Raw genomic sequence first — 17920 nt, 5'->3', positions numbered from 1 at the left:
TATTCATAAGATCTAATAAATTCCTCAAGAATAAATATTATTACCTAATATCATCAATAAATATCACAACCTCAAAGTAAATGCCATTACCTAATATGAATATTAATATAATCATAGCATCAATTTAATATCTCTAAAATAAGACTTTAAAAATCTGGGTTGCTACAATCTTCCCTCCTTATTAGAATTTCGTCATCGAAATTAAAGCCCATAAATTACCACCTATCTTCAAATTGAGCAACCCAAATTAAAAACAAATCATACTTGAACCATAACTTACTCAAGTTACTATAAAAAAATTTTTTTTTTTTAAATTCAATCTGTTCATAAATAAATATCATAACATATTCCATACCCAGGCGATGTGAGACTCTACAAGCACTCTTCTTGGGCACCAGTGTCACCGTTGGCAATCCTCAGGGAATTTCTTCATTCTCCGCCCTTAACTTTTGGCCCTTATACATTTCATTGTGTCTTAACTGACACCATTATAATATAACCCACTTTTGGCATCACCAACGTGTGTCCACTAGCGACCCTCATAGGCTTGTGCACACTCCCACCATCTCAGGCTGGGTAATGCTTTGATACCATTTCTAACATCCCAGGGAAAAGCGCTAGCCACATCTGCGCTATTACCCCAAAAGGACTAGTCAATTTGGAGCTTCCCTAGAATTCATTATAAAGCCCAGTTTCACCTAGTAACTAGGCAATGTGAGACTTAGCACCTATGACTATCTCTATAAACTACCCACTCAATGTGGGCTTCTTCTCATCTTCCCAATATGGGACCGGGGTGTTACAAACTCCCCCTCTTAAAACGTCATGCAGTGCTTCAATACCACATGACCTGGCGTTACTAGGTGGCTCTGATACCATTTTTGTAACAACCTCATATATTATTGCGGAAAAATTGTAATTATCAATACAAAAAAAATACTGTTAAAATACTTTTCTTTATACAAAAATACCCAAAGCTATGTCGTACAAGGCATTTATACAAATCTATCCGACAGTCTAAACTCTAGACAAAACTTAACCAACTTGGAATTTCTGTACATCTCAATATGAATCTCTAATCACAACTGCATAATTACCTTGATTTTCCATTCCTGCAAGCACTACAAAAAAAACTGTGAAGTAGTGAGTCAATTGATTTCCGACAATATAAATCATTGTTGAATCATATATAGCAAAATGCTAGACAAGTTATAAAACCACAAAAATCCGGATTATTGGATATCAATATCATACTCAGTAAGTAAGAATACTTACAGTGGATTACATGAATGGATCATCAAAGGTAATTACTTGAAACCCGTTCTGCTGCAGTTGGTCCATACCCATAACAATCCCTTCACTGACTTTCTCTCTCTCTCTCTCTCTCTCTTTCTCGCCTAAACTCTCTTTCTTCCTCTTCAGCTCTCTGTCTTAAATTTCCCATCTCACTCTCGGTTCCTCTTGTGTTCTTTCTTTCTTGTAGCGCTTGGTCTCGCCCTTTCTCTCTCTGTTCTGAGTAAACACTCTTAGAAAGAAGAAAGACCGAGTAAAAAGCGGAAGAAGGAATAATATATGCAAGAGATGGGAGAGGAGATGAGTGGTGAAAATTGTGAAGGAGAAGAGCTCTATTTATAGGAGAAAATCAAATACTATTTCACCAACCCTATACTATTCCACCAACCCTATACTATTTCACCAACCCTATACTATTTCACCAACCCTATACTATTCTACCAACCCTATACTATTCTACCAACCCTATACTATTTCACCAACCCTATACTATTCTACCTTCTTATTCTACCATCCTTATACCTACCATTTACTATCCTATTATATCACCAATTATTACAATCATACTCCAAATTATACCAATCAATCATCAATTATCATATCTCTTAAATCTCCCAATAAAATAATCAATATAAAATCATCATCATGATATAATAACCTCAAATCAATATTCATTCCAATAATATTCATAAGATCTAATAAGTTCATCAAGAATAAATATTATTACCTAATATCATCAATAAATATCTCAACCTCAAAGTAAATGCCATTACCTAATATGAATATTAATATAATCATAGCATCAATTTAATATCTCTAAAATAAGACTTTAAAAATCTGGGTTGCTACAGTGAACTACAGATTTACCTTTAGGATCTTAAGAGCAAGATTTTTTGAGCTTTTGGGCTTAGGTAACAAGAGTTCAAATGTCTAAAGAGAACCAACAAGTTCCTCTACTCTCATTGACTCTAGATCTTTGCTCTGTTGTATAACAGTAATTTGAGGTATAAACCTCGCAGGTAGAGATCTTAAAATTTTTTTTATTATCTTAGCATCAGTCATTTTTTTTTTCCAAGACTAATATTAGAGTTTCTAATAGTACTAAGCTTAGAATAAAAATCATCAAATGTCTCTTCCTCTTGCTTCCTAATCTCTTCAAATTGAGAAACTAACGTCTAAATTTTTGAAGCTCTCACAATTCTAGTTTCTTCGTGAGTAATTTCCAATGTTTCTTATGCTTCTTTAGCTATTACACATCGAGAAATTCTTGAGAATTCTTCGATGGAGATAGATGTGAAGATGGCATTTAACGCTTTGTCATTCGCAGGCGAAGCACTCTTTTCATCCTTTGAAAATTCAGCAATTGCCTTATCAAGATTAGTCTATCCAGATTCAACAATATGCCAAACGTCCACTGTAGTGTCCCAGAATTTTCAAAGCTATTTAAATAGATTATTTTGATAATGATGTTATTTTAATATCCATTGTAGCTAAGGATTTTAATTCTTGGGAAATTTATGAGAGTGGTAATTAGAGAATGGTAATTGGTGAAATAGTAAAATGATGGTATAATTGTAAATTGAAGATAGAATGAGGGTATAATTGTAAATTGAAAGTAGAATAGTATAGGGTTGGTGAAATAGTATAGGGTTGGTGAAATAGTAAAATGAGGGTATAATTGTAAATTGAAGATAGAATGAGGGTATAATTGTAAATTGAAGATAGAATGAGGGTATAATTGTAAATTGAAGGTAGAATAGTATAGGGTTGGTGAAATAGTATAGGGTTGGTGAAATAGTATAGGGTTGGTGGAATAGTATAGGGTTGGTGAAATAGTATTTGATTTTCTCCTATAAATAGAGCTCTTCTCCTTCAGAATTTTCACCACTCATCTCCTCTCCCATCTCTTGCATATATTCTTCCTTCTTCCGCTTTTTACTCAGTCTTTCTTCTTTCTAAGAGTGTTTACTCAGAACAGAGAGAGAAAGGGCGAGACCAAGCGCTACAAGAAAGAAAGAACACAAGAGATAGCGGACTTTAGAAATTAGTTTCAAAAGATATACTAGTGGTGTTAGTCATATTGAAGCAACTGGATTCCTTCATACCACTTTTAGCTTCAGTCTAGAGGTAAGTAAATTCACTACCCCTTCTAAAATTACTTCATGTCATGCTATTTATTCATTCTTTATTTAATTGTAAATGATTATTTACGTATTATGAAGTTATGTTGCATGCATGAAGGATTTCTAAAAGAATTATCTAGAAAGTTTCTATTTATTTAAACGTTTTCTAAGTACAACAAGTTTATATTTGAAAAGGTTTCCATTTTGAGAAAAGAAAGTTGAGAAATGATGATGATTATAAGAAAGAAAAAAGATGATAAACCCTCCTACATGTTGCCCTAAGATGCATCAAAAGAAGTACAAAGAAAAGTACAAGAGATGAGATAAATGTTTATGAAATGAGGGCACATGTATGGAGGAGAGTATTTTGGCCCCAAGATAAGATAAGATGAGAGTTCGGTACCGATACTCGGATGGAGGCGAAACCACTGAAGGAGGCTATGCCAGAAGGTGGTATTCCATCAACAGACCGTTGAGTGCACCAAGAAAAAGAGTTAATTGACGGTCGGGCATGGCTGAGGCCACAGTTCAGTGCCATGGTCACAAGGACCCGCAACCCTCGTGCACAGGGGTAATAGTGTACATGGGCCTATTATGAGAAAATGATACTATATTTTCAACGATGATATACTATGATGATTTACAAAGATTATTTATAATGATGCATTATGATGATGATTTATAAAGATGATTTACAACGATGATCTATTACTAGATGTAATAGTATGTATATGTTACGGGAGATGCAACCGTACATACAGATATTATTATGGCTAAAATTATATTTATTTGTGAAAACGATTTTCAAAACTGAGAACAAGGAGTAAAACTATTTATGGTTGTGGATTTTACTTGCTGGGCCCCCTTTGGGCTCATTCAGTTTTATTTCTTGTTTTCAGGTAGAAAGGATGCTGGAATAGGAGGCTGGAATGGGGTGGGAATAATTATTAACTTTCAAAGTCTTTTCATATAAGTTATTGTAATGATATGATATTCCGCAACTAAAATCTAATGTTTTTTAATTCCGCTTGTAATAAAATCTCTTGAAAGAAAATGTTTTACGCATTTATTGTATCTTTTAAAATCAAGTACTCTGATAGACCTTATAGATCTTTGCAAGAATTTTTGTTGAAAAAAAAGAAAAGTGGCAAACTCAGTCTTAACGGACTGGGGATGTTACATCCACGGATTTGAAATATGCTTTCATACGAATTTTCCAAAATGTATAATTGGATCCGTCAAAGACGGGAAGTGAGTTAGGTGCAACTGTGTGAGACATATTATGAGGAGTCTAGGATCACACTCAGGAAATTAATCCAAACAGAGTGAATTTGCTTTAAATACCAATTGAAAAATATATATACAACTCCAAGAGACACATATTCTGAAAGTATAGGTGTTTCACACAATATTATGCGGAAAATAGATATGACCTAACAAATAATAATTAACCAAAAACAGATATGCAATGAACAATAAAGAACACAGATATTTTGGTTACGAAGAGGAAACCAATTAGAGAACTCTCTAACTATAAAACCTCTACGGAGCAGCCAAACCCAGGAAATCAACTAACTCAGTAAAAGAATAAAGGATTACAAGACGTTCACACTTACAAAACCTTTGCACTTGACACGATCTTGTATAAGATAAGCGACCCACTTCCTTCTACCGCAGTAGCCCTTTCCAGAGACAGCTGGCACAATCCTTCTACGTGATCTCCCTTCACTGGAACTCCGATTGACTTCACTTCAACAATCAACAAGTAAAAACAAATGATCACTCTAAGAGAAAGAACAGACTGTACTCTCTTAGCATATGACGGCGAATTCTAGATGCAGAAATTCGTTACCCTTACAGATCTGTTGAGATCTGTCTATATAATATAAATACCCCTAGTCTAATGAGACTCAAACTCTAATTGAAAAAGATGTAAAAGCTATGGGGCATCTGGACGGAACTAGGCAAAAACTAGTTCTACTAGACTATGCGTCCGAACGGGAAGTACTCTCATCCGGACGGCACTAGATTAACATCGCTAACTTCAGTTCTGTTGCGCGGCGCGTCCGGACGGTATTTCAGACGAGACTTCAGACGAAGCTCTCGGTTTTCTTGTACGACCATCTCGTTCGGACAGCTTGCAGACACAGTTGCAGATGAGGCTCTCGGGTTTCATCTTCTCATTTAGTCTCCTCGTCCGGATGGCTTGCAGAAGCGTTCAGACGGGCTTGAATATTTTTCACTATTTCTTCCTCGATCACATACTGCACACTTACCACGAACATGTTAACCAGACGTATTTTGTTCACACGAATCCAGCCAAGACAAACTAAAAACTAACATAAAGGAAGGGACAAATGGTTGCACCAGTGTTTTACAAGGTAGATCCATCGGATGTACGATATCAAAGAAAGAGTCTTGGAGAAGCATTTATCAAACATGGAAAGAGGTTCAAAGATGATCAATTGAAGGTGCAGAAGTGGAAGACAGCCCTGTTAGAAGTGGTAACTATTTTTGGGTGGCATTCAGAGTATTACAGGTATTTATTACTGCTCTTGTACCTTTGTTCTATAATTTTTTTTTTTTCTCTGATTCCAGTTACAAACACAAGTACACTGTTATTTTGCAAAGGTTCAATTATTTTGAATTTTTTTTCCTGGTCATCTTTTTATCTTTTCAAAAAGAATTCTAAATTCATTAAAACTTTCATATACCTCAAGATCACATTTTTAAAATTAGTCATTTTTAATGCAAAATGTAATTTTACAAATTTGGTATTGGTAGGAATGAAGCTGAATTTATTCAGAAAATCATTGAATGGGTGAATTCAATATTAGTAGAAGATACATATTTTCAAGTTGCCCAATATCAGTTGGAATAGAGTCTCATGTAAAAGCTGTAAAGTCTCTTTTAGATATAGAGAAGAAATACAGTACATGCATGGTAGAGATCTTCGGAACTAGTGGATTGGTAAGACAACTATCGCCAAAGCCGTTTACAACTCGATTTCCTCTCAGTTTGACAATAGGTGTTTTCTTGAAAACATTATAGAAACTTCCAGCCAAATGGGCGGTCTGATTCATTTGCAAAAAGAACTTCTTTTTGAGATCCTAAGAGACCCAAGTCTAAAGTTTCGCAATGTTGATCAAGGAGTTACTTTGATAGAACGGAGGCTTCGCCTAAAACGGGTACTTTTAGTTTTTTATGATGTGGATAAGTAAGTTCAATTAGAAAAGTTAGTCGGAAAAGGTGATTGGTTTGCCTTAGGAAGTAGAATCATCGTAACAACAAGAGTTAAAAATTTACTAACTAAGCATCAAGTTTTAACCTATGAGGTGAAGGAATTGGATTGGAATAAAGCTCTTCAACTCTTTAGTTATCATGCCTTTGATAGAGACATACCTAATGATGGTTATGTGGACGTCACAAAAGATGTCGTACATTATGCTGGAGGATTGCCACTAGCTTTAGTGATGCTAGGCTCGACTTTAAAAGGTAGAGATATACTTTATTGGGAAAGTAAATTGGACGAGTACAAAATAATTCCTCACAGTGATATTCAAAATAAACTTAAAATAAGTTTTGATGGATTTGATGAAAATGCAAAGAGTATTTTCCTTGACATCGCTTGCTTCTTCAAAGGAGAGAATGTAGAATATGTCGAAAAAATGATCAATAGTTTTGGTTTTATATCATATAGTGGCATCAAAGAGCTAAAGAAGAAGTGTCTCATAACTGAGTCTTGGGACGTATCATTGGTGATGCATGACTTGCTGCAAGAAATGGGTAGAGAAATTGTTAGACAAGTATCACCCAAAAATCCTGACAAGCACAGCAGATTGTGGTTTCATGAAGATGTTTTGCGTGTCCTAGAAGGAGATATGGTAAGAATTATGTTAAAAATACCTTTTAATTTTACATTTGTTTATTTTTCATTAGTTAATTAAGCCACTAGTATTCATTTATTTATTTATTTTTGCTTAAAACAAATGCTTAAAAGTACTTACATGCAAATATCTGTATGTTGATACATATATGCTACGGACAAGAATCAGATAAGTAGAATCAATTTAAGTTCAAAACCTTCCCTTTTCCCTTTCCCTCATCTGAATTAAAAAAAAAAGAAGGTTCAAAACCAATTTAAAATTACACCACGACTACAATATAGTACGACTGTTTAATTGGCCTAATTAAGTCTGTGTTTTTGTAAAACCATTTGTAAAATTGTTTTCAAATAAATAACAAGATAATTAATTTATCACGACCTATCTTGAGATTTTACAAAATAACAATTTTAGTTGAAGCTAGTTAGATGTTTATGGGACTTCAAGGGTTGAATATGTACGTAAATATTAGTGATGCTCATAATAGAAGGAGAACATATATATGAGGTTAATCACATCGAGATTTAAAAAATAAAAAATAAAATAAAACTAATTTCTAATTAGAAATTTTAAAGATTATAATGAACTTTATAAAAACAGACCACAAAATATTTACAAAACATAAAATACAATTTTATTTTAGAAAACATTTTACACCTTCGTAATCGAATGTTTTGAAAACGCATCACATGGAGGCTGTTCTTATTATTTATGTTTTTAAAAAATAAATAAAAAATAAATATTTTTCAAATTTTAGTTTTTCAAAAAACTTCTCAAAAAGTTTCCAAATCAATTTTTATTTGTTGAAAACACATGCTCACATTTTCAAGTGCGGAGGCTGGTGATCGATCTTATTATTTATGAAAGGAATTGATCTGAATGCCACTTTCGACACAAAAAGTAAATATAGTTTTGAGGCAATTTAATTCCTAGTTGAGCGATCCCTTTCAACAACACTAGTATTTTACTGCAAAGCATGAAAAGATGTCTCCTCCAGTAACTACATCGTCAGCTTTAAGGAAGTTGCCAAGAAGTTGCTCTTTTTTGTTTTGACGCCTCACCTGCGTGAACAACGTACATGACTGCAAGGCCTGAAAAGATGGTCTCCTCCAATAACTACGTCGTCAGCTTTAAGGAAGTTGCGAAGAAGTTGCTCTTTTTTGTTTTGACGCCTCACCTGTTTTCCAAAAAAATGGAAACTGTTAACTTGTAAATATCACCAATGAAATAAGAGGAAAATGTAGTTAAATGTTAGAGGCATAATTATTTTGTTCAATTTTAGGCTAATTTTTGTCTTATTTTTTAATTTAAAAAAATAACAAAATTAAAAGTAAAAAAATTTAAAATTTTTTTATAGACGTAAGTTATAGATCGAACAATGTAAAATTTTTTGTGTTTATTTTCTTTATTCCATTTTTTCTTTAATTTCTTTCGCAATATCTTTTCCTTTCCTTCCTTAAACTAAGAAAGCCCTATCAACTTTAAGAGAATAAAAAGATAGTCTCTAGTATTACTTTTAAGAGCATCCAGCACTGTAGTTCAGAGCATTCCCAATAGAAGAGTCAAATGTTACTTTTATCTAAAATAGCTCTTTAAATGTTTAAAAAATCATCTACATTGGATTAGTCAAAAGAAAATGTAAAATAGATATATGATTAGAAAAGCTAAAAAAAAAAAAAAAACTAAATGTAGCAGCACTTTTCATGGGAGCCATTTTATTTTTTATTGTTTCTCTCACATGTTTTCTCTTTTTCCCAAATCTTTTTATACTTTTTCTCTCGCATGTTCTATGTTTTCCAAAACTTTTTCCATTTTTCTTCTCACATGTTCTATTTTTCTCAAAGTTTTTCTCACTTTTAATAATATTTAAATGATATAAATAAAAGTATAGCTAATCGGATGTAAGAGACCTTTAAAAATTCCTTAGCTAAACTAGATAAAGTGCGTTTTGAGAAGCTATTTTGCATAAAATTTTGGCTCATCCATTGAGAATGCTTTAAAAGGGAGATATTAGCTATATTTAGTTATTTTTGTTATTTTTCTTGCCCCAATAGAATAGCTTCATATTAGCTATTATACCTTAACTAATATAATGAATAGCTTCATATTGCTATTCACTGTAGTACACTAGATTGTTGAATATAATATTATTTCCACATTATTTCCTCTCTCTTCTCTCTCTCTCCCTCCACGTTTCTCTCTCTTCTCTCTTCTCTCCCTCCCTCAACGTTTCTCTCTCCTCTCTTCTATGTTCATGAATTTATGATACAAATTCAAGTCTTCTGAATCACTAAAAACTCCCCCAAAAAAATTGAATAGCATGCATATAATTGACAAACTAAAAATAGAAAAATAAATAAAAATAATACACAGGTATGCTGCGTGAATCAATTCTATTGCAATTTATAAAATGATGTAAAAGCGGTCGCGGATCAAAAAAAAAAAAAAGATTAAAAAATAATATTTTTTAAAAAATAGAGAATGAATAAAGAATATGTTGATATTAAAAAATGAATAGTTAAAATAGAGAATTGTGCTTTTTGACTAGGTAGAATATCTCTTACTGCTGGAGATACTTTAAGAAAAAGCTATGTGCTATAAAATATTTAAGAAAACACTTTAACTTTTCTTATCCATATTTTATTTTATTTATTTATTTTTAAAATATTTATTATCTTTTTTTCGTATCATTGATTTGAAACAATATTTAAATGGTATAAAAAAAATTATAAGAGAAGCTATTGTGAAAAGTATTTGAATAAAAAAGTTCTAAATAAATTATATATTAATGCTAATATTGCTCAAAGGAAGCCATCAGGGACAGGCCAACTAAAAGAGCAACAATAAAAGGAATTTATTAGTTTACAAAAAAAAAAAAAAAGAAAAAAAAAAGAAAGGAATTTATTCTATCTTTACAATAAAATAATTTATATAGAATACTTAAGTGTGGCATCCAACACATGGTTCAAAATAAACCATTAATGTTGAAAAATTCATTTAATTATACTTGATCATTTTCCTCTTGTTCTTGTAGGGTTTGCAATTTTCCCAAAGGACTACTTTGCTAAGTATTAATGCAAGTCCCCTCTCCTGGCCACATTGCATTTACAGGCTGAATTAGATAAACTTCCACTACAGTGTCATGTTTCATTGTCATTCTTATCTTTCAACCGTATTAACAATTATCTCTATCACAAGTCACAACTTGTATGATGTATATACGGCAAACTATTATTTACAATTTCTCAACATTTACGGTTCCAAATAAGATACTTAGAATTATGAATATTTCGGGACTAATAAGGGAAAACATTACTAGCCATCTTCGGGTGAGTTTGAGTGGTATTTTACGAGACTGCTATACAAGTAAAACACACATCCTCAACTCAACACGTATTTAGTTTAATTATTTTCAGTATGAATGATCAATTTTTTTTTACCAATACCGTCTTTTCATTCCTTGCATTCATCTTTCTTTTCCGAAGGTGATAGTAATTTCGTTGAGTAATTATAGAAGGCCTACTTATGTCCTACTAAGAATGATGTGGCTATTAAAATCACTATTTGATCAAAATTTAATAATGATCAATTACAACCTCAATTGTGATTTTAATAGCCACATCATTCTTAGTAGGACACCTAAAATTACTCAATTTCGTTGCATACAAGTAGGACACCTATTTTTTTTAAAATAAAATAGGGGTATTTTTTGGAAGAATGATAGGAAAGTGACTTAATTGCAATAAAATGGTAATTTAATGTATCTAATTAGGGCTCATTTGATTTGCGGATTGAGTATTCCATTAAGAAAAGGAATAGCTATTACTAGGAATAGAGGAGAGTGGAATTGAATAGTTATTATTCCTTAGTTTGGTAATAACATATGTATTCTAATTAGAGTTGAACCAAAATCACCAAAATCCGTACCCTTCTTTTAAAAAAAAAAAAAAAAAAAAAAAAAAATTCATATTGAAAAAAAAGAAGAAGATAGAAAACCTAGAATTGCTGGGATTGCCAGCCACCCCATTGAAATTCTAGTTTATTTTTTATTTTTATTTTTATTTTTATTTTTAATAAAAAACAAATTTAAGGGTTAAAATAAACTTTTTGAAAAAAATTAGTTTCTTCAGACAAGTTCATTTCTTCATGAATAGCTATTCCTCTCTCATTTTTCTAGAGAAATAGTTATTCCTGGATATGAAGGATTAGTGATTCCCAACTAAATAAATATTCTTAGAAATAGACGCTAACTAAACAAAATAATGACTATCCCATAGAAATAGCTATTTTATTCTAGAGGTCTATTGCGCAAGCTAAACGAGTCATTAGTGTCACAATTGTCATGTTAGGAGGCAAAATAAAAAATCGCGGCCAAAGTATATTTATCCATAAATATATGATCTGAAACGGATAGTCTATGGTGGTTCTGATGACTTTTATAATATTTGAAAAAAAAAAAAAAAAAAAAAAAAAACCAATTGTCGGTAAGGGCTAATATTTAAATCCTCAATCTGCTAAGGACTAGGGTGCAATTATTTTCTTGTTTTAAAACAATGGACCCACTTTAACATCACTTTTAACGCGTGATGCTTTTTGACGTTTTGTCTCTTTTTTCATATTTATTTTCATGTAAATCAGTAGATAGAAAGGAGGTTTCCTACAAGTTTTGCAACTTCGTCCATGGCCTTAGATTTATTGGACGCTTTTTTTTTTTTTTTTTTTTTTCTTTTGACGCGTCACGTGTACGTGGGACCAACTTAGATTCCTTTCATATTATGCAACGCGGCATCCACTTTTCTAGTTACTTAATTAACTTGCTTTTGCTCGCCCTTCTGCAATTCCCGGCTCAATTTTCTCCAGTAAATTAGTACTCTTGCAACTTCGTCCATGGCCTTCATCGGAGATTGTTCCTCTTCCTCCTCTTCCGTCACCCGTCAATGGGCTCACGATGTGTTCTTGAGCTTTAGAGGGAAAGATACTCGAAACAATTTTACTGCCCATTTATTTGCTGCTTTGGATCAAAAGGGAATCAACACCTACATAGATAATGCCCTCGAAAGAGGAGAGAACATTTCACCGGCACTTCTCAAAGCTATTGAAGAGTCAAAAATTTCAGTCATTGTACTCTCTCAAAACTATGCATCTTCCTCATGGTGCTTGGATGAACTTGCAACGATCCTTGAGTGTAAGGAAACAAAGGGACAAATTGTTCTACCGGTGTTTTACAAGGTAGATCCATCAGAAGTGCGATATCAAAAAAATAGTTTTGGAGAAGCATTTGTCAAACATGAAGAAAGATTCAAAGATGATCAAATGAAGGTGCAAAGGTGGAAGACAGCCCTAACACAAGTGGCCAATTTGTGTGGGTGCGATTTAGGGACAAGGTAATATTTTGTCATAAATAATTTTAAATTCATTAAAAATTTCATTTACATTACGATTATATTTTAAAATTAGTCATTATTGACACAAAATGTAATTTTACATATTTTGTATTTGTAGGAATGAGCATGACTTTATTCAAGAAATCATTGAACATGTGAATTCAATATTAGTGAAAGAAACATGCTTTCAAGTTTCCAAGTATCCAGTTGGGATAGAGTCTCGTGTACAAGATGTGATGTTGCTTTTAGATCTAAAGAAGAAAGACAGTACATGCATGGTAGGAATCATCGGAATTGGTGGAATTGGTAAGACAACTCTAGCCAAAGCCATCTACAACTCGATTGCTTCTCAGTTTAAAGGTAGATGTTTTCTTGAAAACGTTAGAGAAACTTCCAAGCAAAAGGGTTTGAACCATGTACAAAATGAACTTTTATCAAATATCTTAGGAGGTTCAAGTCAAATGGTTGGCATTGTTGATCAAGGAGTTACTTTGATAGAGAAGAGGCTTCAACTAAAAAGGATACTTTTAGTTCTTGATGATGTGGATGAGTTAGTCCAACTAGAAAAGTTAGCTGGAAAGCCTGATTGGTTTGGCTTAGGAAGTAGAATCATCGTAACAACAAGAAATAAACATTTACTTTGTGCATATGATGGAGTTGTATCAATTTACCCTATGAAAGGGTTGGGTCACTATGAAGCTCTTCGGCTTTTTAGTTGGCATGCCTTCAAAAGTGACAAACCTAATGATGGTTATGTTAATGTCACAAAAGATGCAATACGTTATTGTGGAGGTTTGCCACTAGCTTTAACAGTGCTAGGCTCTGCTCTAAGAGGTAGAGACGACATACTTCATTGCAGAAAAAATTGGACGAGTACAGAGGAATTCCTAACCATGATATCCAAAAAATACTTAGAATAAGTTTTGATGGATTGGAAGAAAATGCGAAGAATATTTTTCTTGACATAGCCTGTTTCTTTAAAGGAAATGATGTAAAATATGTTCGAGAAATGCTTGACAGTTGTGGTTTCCACTCAAATACTGGTATCGTTGAGCTAAAGGATAAGTGTCTCATAACTGAGGATCGTGGATCCATCATGATGCATGACTTGGTGGAACAAATGGGTAAAGAAATTGTCAGACAAGAATCACCCAAAAATCCTGGCAAGCGCAGCAGATTGTGGTTTCATGAAGATGTTCGGCGTGTCCTAGAAGATGATATGGTAAGAATTATGTTAAAAATACCTTTTAATTTTACATTTGTTTATTTTTCATTAGTTAAGCCACTAGTATTCATTTATTTATTTATTTTTGCTTAAAACAAATGCTTAAAAGTACTTACATGCAAATATCTGTATGTTGATACATATATGCTACGGACAAGAATCAAATAAGTAGAATCAATTTAAATTCAAAACCTTCCCTTTTCCCTTTCCCTCATCTGAGTAGAAAAAAAAAACAAGAAGTTCAAAACCAATTTAAAATTACACCAGGACTACAATATAGTACGACTGTTTAATTGGCCTAATTAAGGCTGTGTTTTTGTAAAAGCATTTGTAAAATTGTTTTCAAATAAATAACAAGATTATTAATTTATCACGACCTATCTTGAGATTTTACAAAATAACAATTTTACTTGAAGCTAGTTAGATGTTTTATGTACGTAAATATTAGTGATGCTCGTAATAGAAGGAGAACATATGAGGTGGTTAATCACATCGAGATTTAAAAAAATAAAAATAAAAATAAAAACTAATTTCTAATTAGAAATTTTAAAGATTATAATGAACTTCTTTATACAAAACAGACCACAAAATATTTAAAAAACATAAAATACAATTTTATTTTAGAAAACATCTTACACCTTCGTAATCGAATGTTTTGAAAACGCATGATCACTTTCTCAGGCATGCATGGAGGCTGTTCTTATTATTTATGTTTTTTTAAAAAAATAAATATTTTTCAAATTTTAGTTTTTCAAAAAACTTCTCAAAAAGTTTCCAAATCAATTTTTATTTGTTGAAAACACATGCTCACATTTTCAAGTGCGGAGGCTGGTGATCGATCTTATTATTTATGAAAGGAGTTGATCATCAGACCCACCCCTCCGTGCCACTCGCACCTCCCCCCGGCCTTCAGTGAATGGATGAATGCTGGCCAATCGTGGAGTTTTTTTTTGGCTTTTCACTTTTTTGTTTAATTTTTTCTTGTTTTGAAAACTCTTTTTCATTTTTGGTTTTTATAATATTTTTAATTATGAATGAACAAATTTCTATTCGTGGACAATAGATAGATACAACATTTCTCAATTTTTATTGTGTTCAAAAACTCTTTTAAAAAATCTAAATTCAAAACACAACTTTCGAAAACTTTACTAAATATGCCCTCTACTACTAGCTTAATTATTTGGTAAATTTTTCGAAAAAATTTCAATTCTAAAACACTGGCACCATGCTGCTGCCAGATAAACACTGCGGTGGTAGCCTGCCACCGTGGAGCAACATTTTTTTTTAAAAAAAAATTAATTAATTTTTCGTTTTATTTTGTAAAAATATATCTCAGTTATTTTTTAAAATTGAAAATTATCAAACCAATTTTCATTAATTATGAACCCCAAATACAAAAAATTTTAAAAACGTGACCCCCACCGGGCCACCAAATTAATTCTCAATTTTTTTTTTTTTTTTTAACCGAAAATCATTTTTATAACTTTACCAAATGGGGTGCCTCTCTCAATGATTTGTTATTCATTGTACAATAACAAGTAAATGAAACTTGACTAATAATATTACAAAAGAAAAAGAAAAGGCAATATACAAAGACAAAGCAGATGGATTACAGCTTCTTTCTTTTTACAAAGCAATAAATGCATATATCTATATATTTATATAAAATAGATATAGAAATTTTATCAAGACAAGAATTATAGTTCTAGCGAGTGTCTTTATGTTATGATTTTGTTGGTACACTTATCTATACATTTTCTTGCTAGGGAACAAACAAAGTTGAAGGCATATTGATAGATTTGCCTGAACCAATACATTTAAGTCTCAAAGCCTTTGAGAAGATGACAAGTCTCAGACTACTTATATGTCGTAATGCATGTCTTTCTGAAGAACCTAATTTTCTCTCTAATGAGTTAAGACTGATAGATTGGGTTGGATATCCCGGAGAATATTTTCCACCCAATTTTCGTGGAATGAACCTTGTGATTTTAAGAATGGTTGATAGTCGCATCAAGACATTGGAGGGAGTTGAGGTAAAATATTTATTTTAATATTTGTGTTTTTAAATTCTGTTGTAAACTTCTTTCAAAGTTCAAACAAATTTATTTCTTTTTTTTCTTCTTTACAGTGTTTCCAAAGCTTGACAACTATGAATTTCTATGACTGTGAATTCCTTGAAAAAATCCCTGATATTTCAAGGATCCCAAATTTAGAGTCGTTGGTACTTTTTAATTGCGGAAATCTAGTTGAGGTTCATCATTCTGTTGGATCACTTAATAAGCTCAACAACCTGTCCATTTCCCGTTGCTCTAATCTTAGAAGTTTCCCGAAAAGCTTCAAGTCTAGATCTCTAGAGGAAATCAATTTTTGTCATTTTTCAATGCTTAAGAGCTTTCCTAAAATGGAATGTTTAGAGGATATTTACTGTTGTGATTCCTTAAGGGCACTTGGTTGGGGCTCCATGTCCACGTTGTACCAATTAAATATATTCAGGAGTGGTATTGTTACGCTTTCTCGATGTATCGAAAGTTTTGTTGGATTGAAGTTCCTTTATTTGGATGGATGCAAGAAACTTCGAGAAATTCTAGGACTTCCACCAAATGTAGAAGTAGTAAGTGCTTGGGGGTGCGTGTCATTGGAAATATTTTTAGAAGGAAGTAGAAAATCTCATTTGTTTAATACGGAGGATCCACCAGAGCCTATGGGGGTTGGAACAGAAATTCCAGCACAACAATCATTGAGAGAGATAGATTTATCGTATAGCGCTATTGTTAGCCTTCCTATATTGTTCAACAAATTTGTCAAATTGGAGGTGCTTCGCTTGAAAAATTGCAAGCAACTTCGACAAATTCTAGTACTCCCACCAAATGTAAGAAAAGTGAAGGCTCCGTATTGCTCATCATTGAAAGTATTTTTAGGAGAAGCTGGAAGATCTCAATTTAATACATTTGTCCCACCAAATCCTTTGTGGGTTGGAACAGCATCTTCGGCATTGCAACCATTGGAACAAAAGTTTCAACTTGAATGCTCTTTCAATAGTTTGGAATTTCTAGATCTAAGCGGTAGCGCTATTGTTAGCCTTCCTACATTCTTCAATAGATTTGTTCAATTGATTAGGCTTAAATTGAAAGGTTGCAAGCAACTTCGAAAAATTCTAGTACTCCCACCAAATGTAAGAGAAGTGAAGGCTCCGAAATGCTCATCATTGGAAGTATTTTTAGGAGAAGCTGGAAGATCTCAATTTAATACATTTGTCCCACCATATCCTTTGTGGGTTGGAACAGCATCTTCGGCACTGCAACCATCGGAACAAAAGTTTCAACTTGAATGCTCTCTCAATAGTTTGGAATTTCTAGATCTAAGCGGTAGCGCTATTGTTAGCCTTCCTATATGGTTCAACAAATTTGTCAAATTGGAGAAGCTTAACTTGAAAAATTGCAAGCAACTTCGAAAAATTCTAGTACTCCCACCAAATGTAAGAGAAGTGGAGGCTCCGAATTGCTCATCATTGGAAGTATTTTTAGGAGAAGCTGGAAGATGTCAATTGTTTAATACGTTTGTCCCACCAAATCCTTTGTGGGTTGGAACAGAATCTTCGGCACTGCAACCATTGGAACAAAAGTTTCAACTTGAATGCTCTCTCAATAGTTTGGAATTTCTAGATCTAAGCGGTAGCGCTATTGTTAGCCTTCCTATATGGTTCAACAAATTTGTCAAATTGGAGAAGCTTAACTTGAAAAATTGCAAGCAACTTCGAAAAATTCTAGTACTCCCACCAAATGTAAGAGAAGTGGAGGCTCCGAATTGCTCATCATTGGAAGTATTTTTAGGAGAAGCTGGAAGATGTCAATTGTTTAATACGTTTGTCCCACCAAATCCTTTGTGGGTTGGAACAGAATCTTCGGCACTGCAACCATTGGAACAAAAGTTTCAACTTGAATGCTCTCTCAATAGTTTGGAATTTCTAGATCTAAGCGGTAGCGCTATTGTTAGCCTTCCTATATGGTTCAA

At 32.8% G+C, this 17920-nt stretch overlaps 2 protein-coding genes across 2 annotated transcripts in view; both read left to right on the top strand.

Annotated features, from left to right (window-relative positions):
* The first annotated feature begins 12122 nt into the window (after nucleotides 1–12122).
* Nucleotides 12123–13604, top strand: LOC132183594 (disease resistance protein RPV1-like). Its single transcript, XM_059596943.1, has 2 exons — nucleotides 12123–12684; nucleotides 12803–13604. Exons 1-2 carry the CDS (start codon nucleotides 12188–12190, stop codon nucleotides 13602–13604), a joined length of 1299 nt encoding a protein of 432 aa, XP_059452926.1. The 5' UTR covers nucleotides 12123–12187.
* LOC132185532 (disease resistance protein RPV1-like) overlaps nucleotides 13592–17920 on the top strand; it is a 4949-nt gene continuing 620 nt past the window's right edge. The window contains exons 1-3 of the mRNA XM_059599296.1: nucleotides 13592–13906; nucleotides 15676–15942; nucleotides 16038–17914. Of these exons, the coding sequence (XP_059455279.1) occupies nucleotides 13694–13906; nucleotides 15676–15942; nucleotides 16038–17914 (2357 nt within the window). The 5' untranslated portion in view covers nucleotides 13592–13693. The remainder of the gene's footprint in view (nucleotides 13907–15675; nucleotides 15943–16037; nucleotides 17915–17920) is intronic.

Source organism: Corylus avellana, chromosome ca6 (genome assembly GCF_901000735.1).
Source record: "Corylus avellana chromosome ca6, CavTom2PMs-1.0".
Classification (NCBI taxonomy): domain Eukaryota; kingdom Viridiplantae; phylum Streptophyta; class Magnoliopsida; order Fagales; family Betulaceae; genus Corylus; species Corylus avellana.
Note: the sequence above shows the minus strand (reverse complement) of the source record. Positions and strands in the feature narration are given on the sequence as shown.